This window comes from Centrocercus urophasianus, unplaced genomic scaffold (genome assembly GCF_019232065.1).
Source record: "Centrocercus urophasianus isolate 14NV4802_14NV808 unplaced genomic scaffold, USGS_Curo_1.0 seq_34, whole genome shotgun sequence".
NCBI classification, from domain to species: Eukaryota; Metazoa; Chordata; class Aves; order Galliformes; family Phasianidae; genus Centrocercus; species Centrocercus urophasianus.
In genome coordinates this window covers 5343261-5343708 of record NW_024884911.1, presented here as the reverse complement: position 1 = coordinate 5343708, position 448 = coordinate 5343261, and the positions used below count along the sequence as shown (strand labels likewise).

Sequence of the window (448 nt, the reverse complement as noted above, 5' to 3'; positions counted from 1 at the left end):
ACCAGCAAGCACTTCGGAACCGGGAGAGGAGGAAAACATACAGACCTGCATACAGACCCGCCCGCCGCGGGGGGATACGGTCGGAGGAGCGCCGTCCGCACGGGGACAGCGGGGACCCCTCGGGCCGAGCGGTGCAGCGGAGGCGGTATCGATATCGGTACCGGGCGGCGCGGAGCAGCGGAGCAGCAGCAGCCGCCGCCGCTCCTCCCGACTTCAAAGCTCTGCCGGGCGCCGGGCTCGCAGCGAGGAGAAGCCGCAGTGGCTCCCCCCAGCCCGAGCCGACCGCTCTTATAGCGAGGGGGGAAGCGGGGCGGGGGGGAGCGGGCGGAATTCACACCTCTCGGCCCGGGATGCCCCCACCCCGGTTAACCCCTCGCCTCCCCCGGCGCCGGCCCGCGGCCGCCAGCCGGTTTCCTGGTTTCCTGCGGGGAGGCCGGGCGGGGAGGGG

The 448-nt window shown here is 73.7% G+C and overlaps 1 protein-coding gene across 3 annotated transcripts in view; it reads right to left on the bottom strand.

Annotated features, from left to right (window-relative positions):
• The window catches only part of ADAMTSL2 (ADAMTS like 2), a 20117-nt gene extending 19965 nt beyond the window's left edge, over nt 1-152 (bottom strand). Inside the window, exon 1 of one of the 3 annotated variants that reach the window (XM_042830748.1) lies at nt 46-152. Coding sequence is in view for 2 of the 3 variants with exons in the window: in XM_042830745.1 (XP_042686679.1) it covers nt 46-51 (6 nt within the window). In the remaining variant the exon portion in view is untranslated. The remainder of the gene's footprint in view (nt 1-45) is intronic. The other 2 variants (XM_042830745.1, XM_042830747.1) reach the window with 2 other exon arrangements.
• Between the last annotated feature and the right edge of the window lie 296 nt (nt 153-448).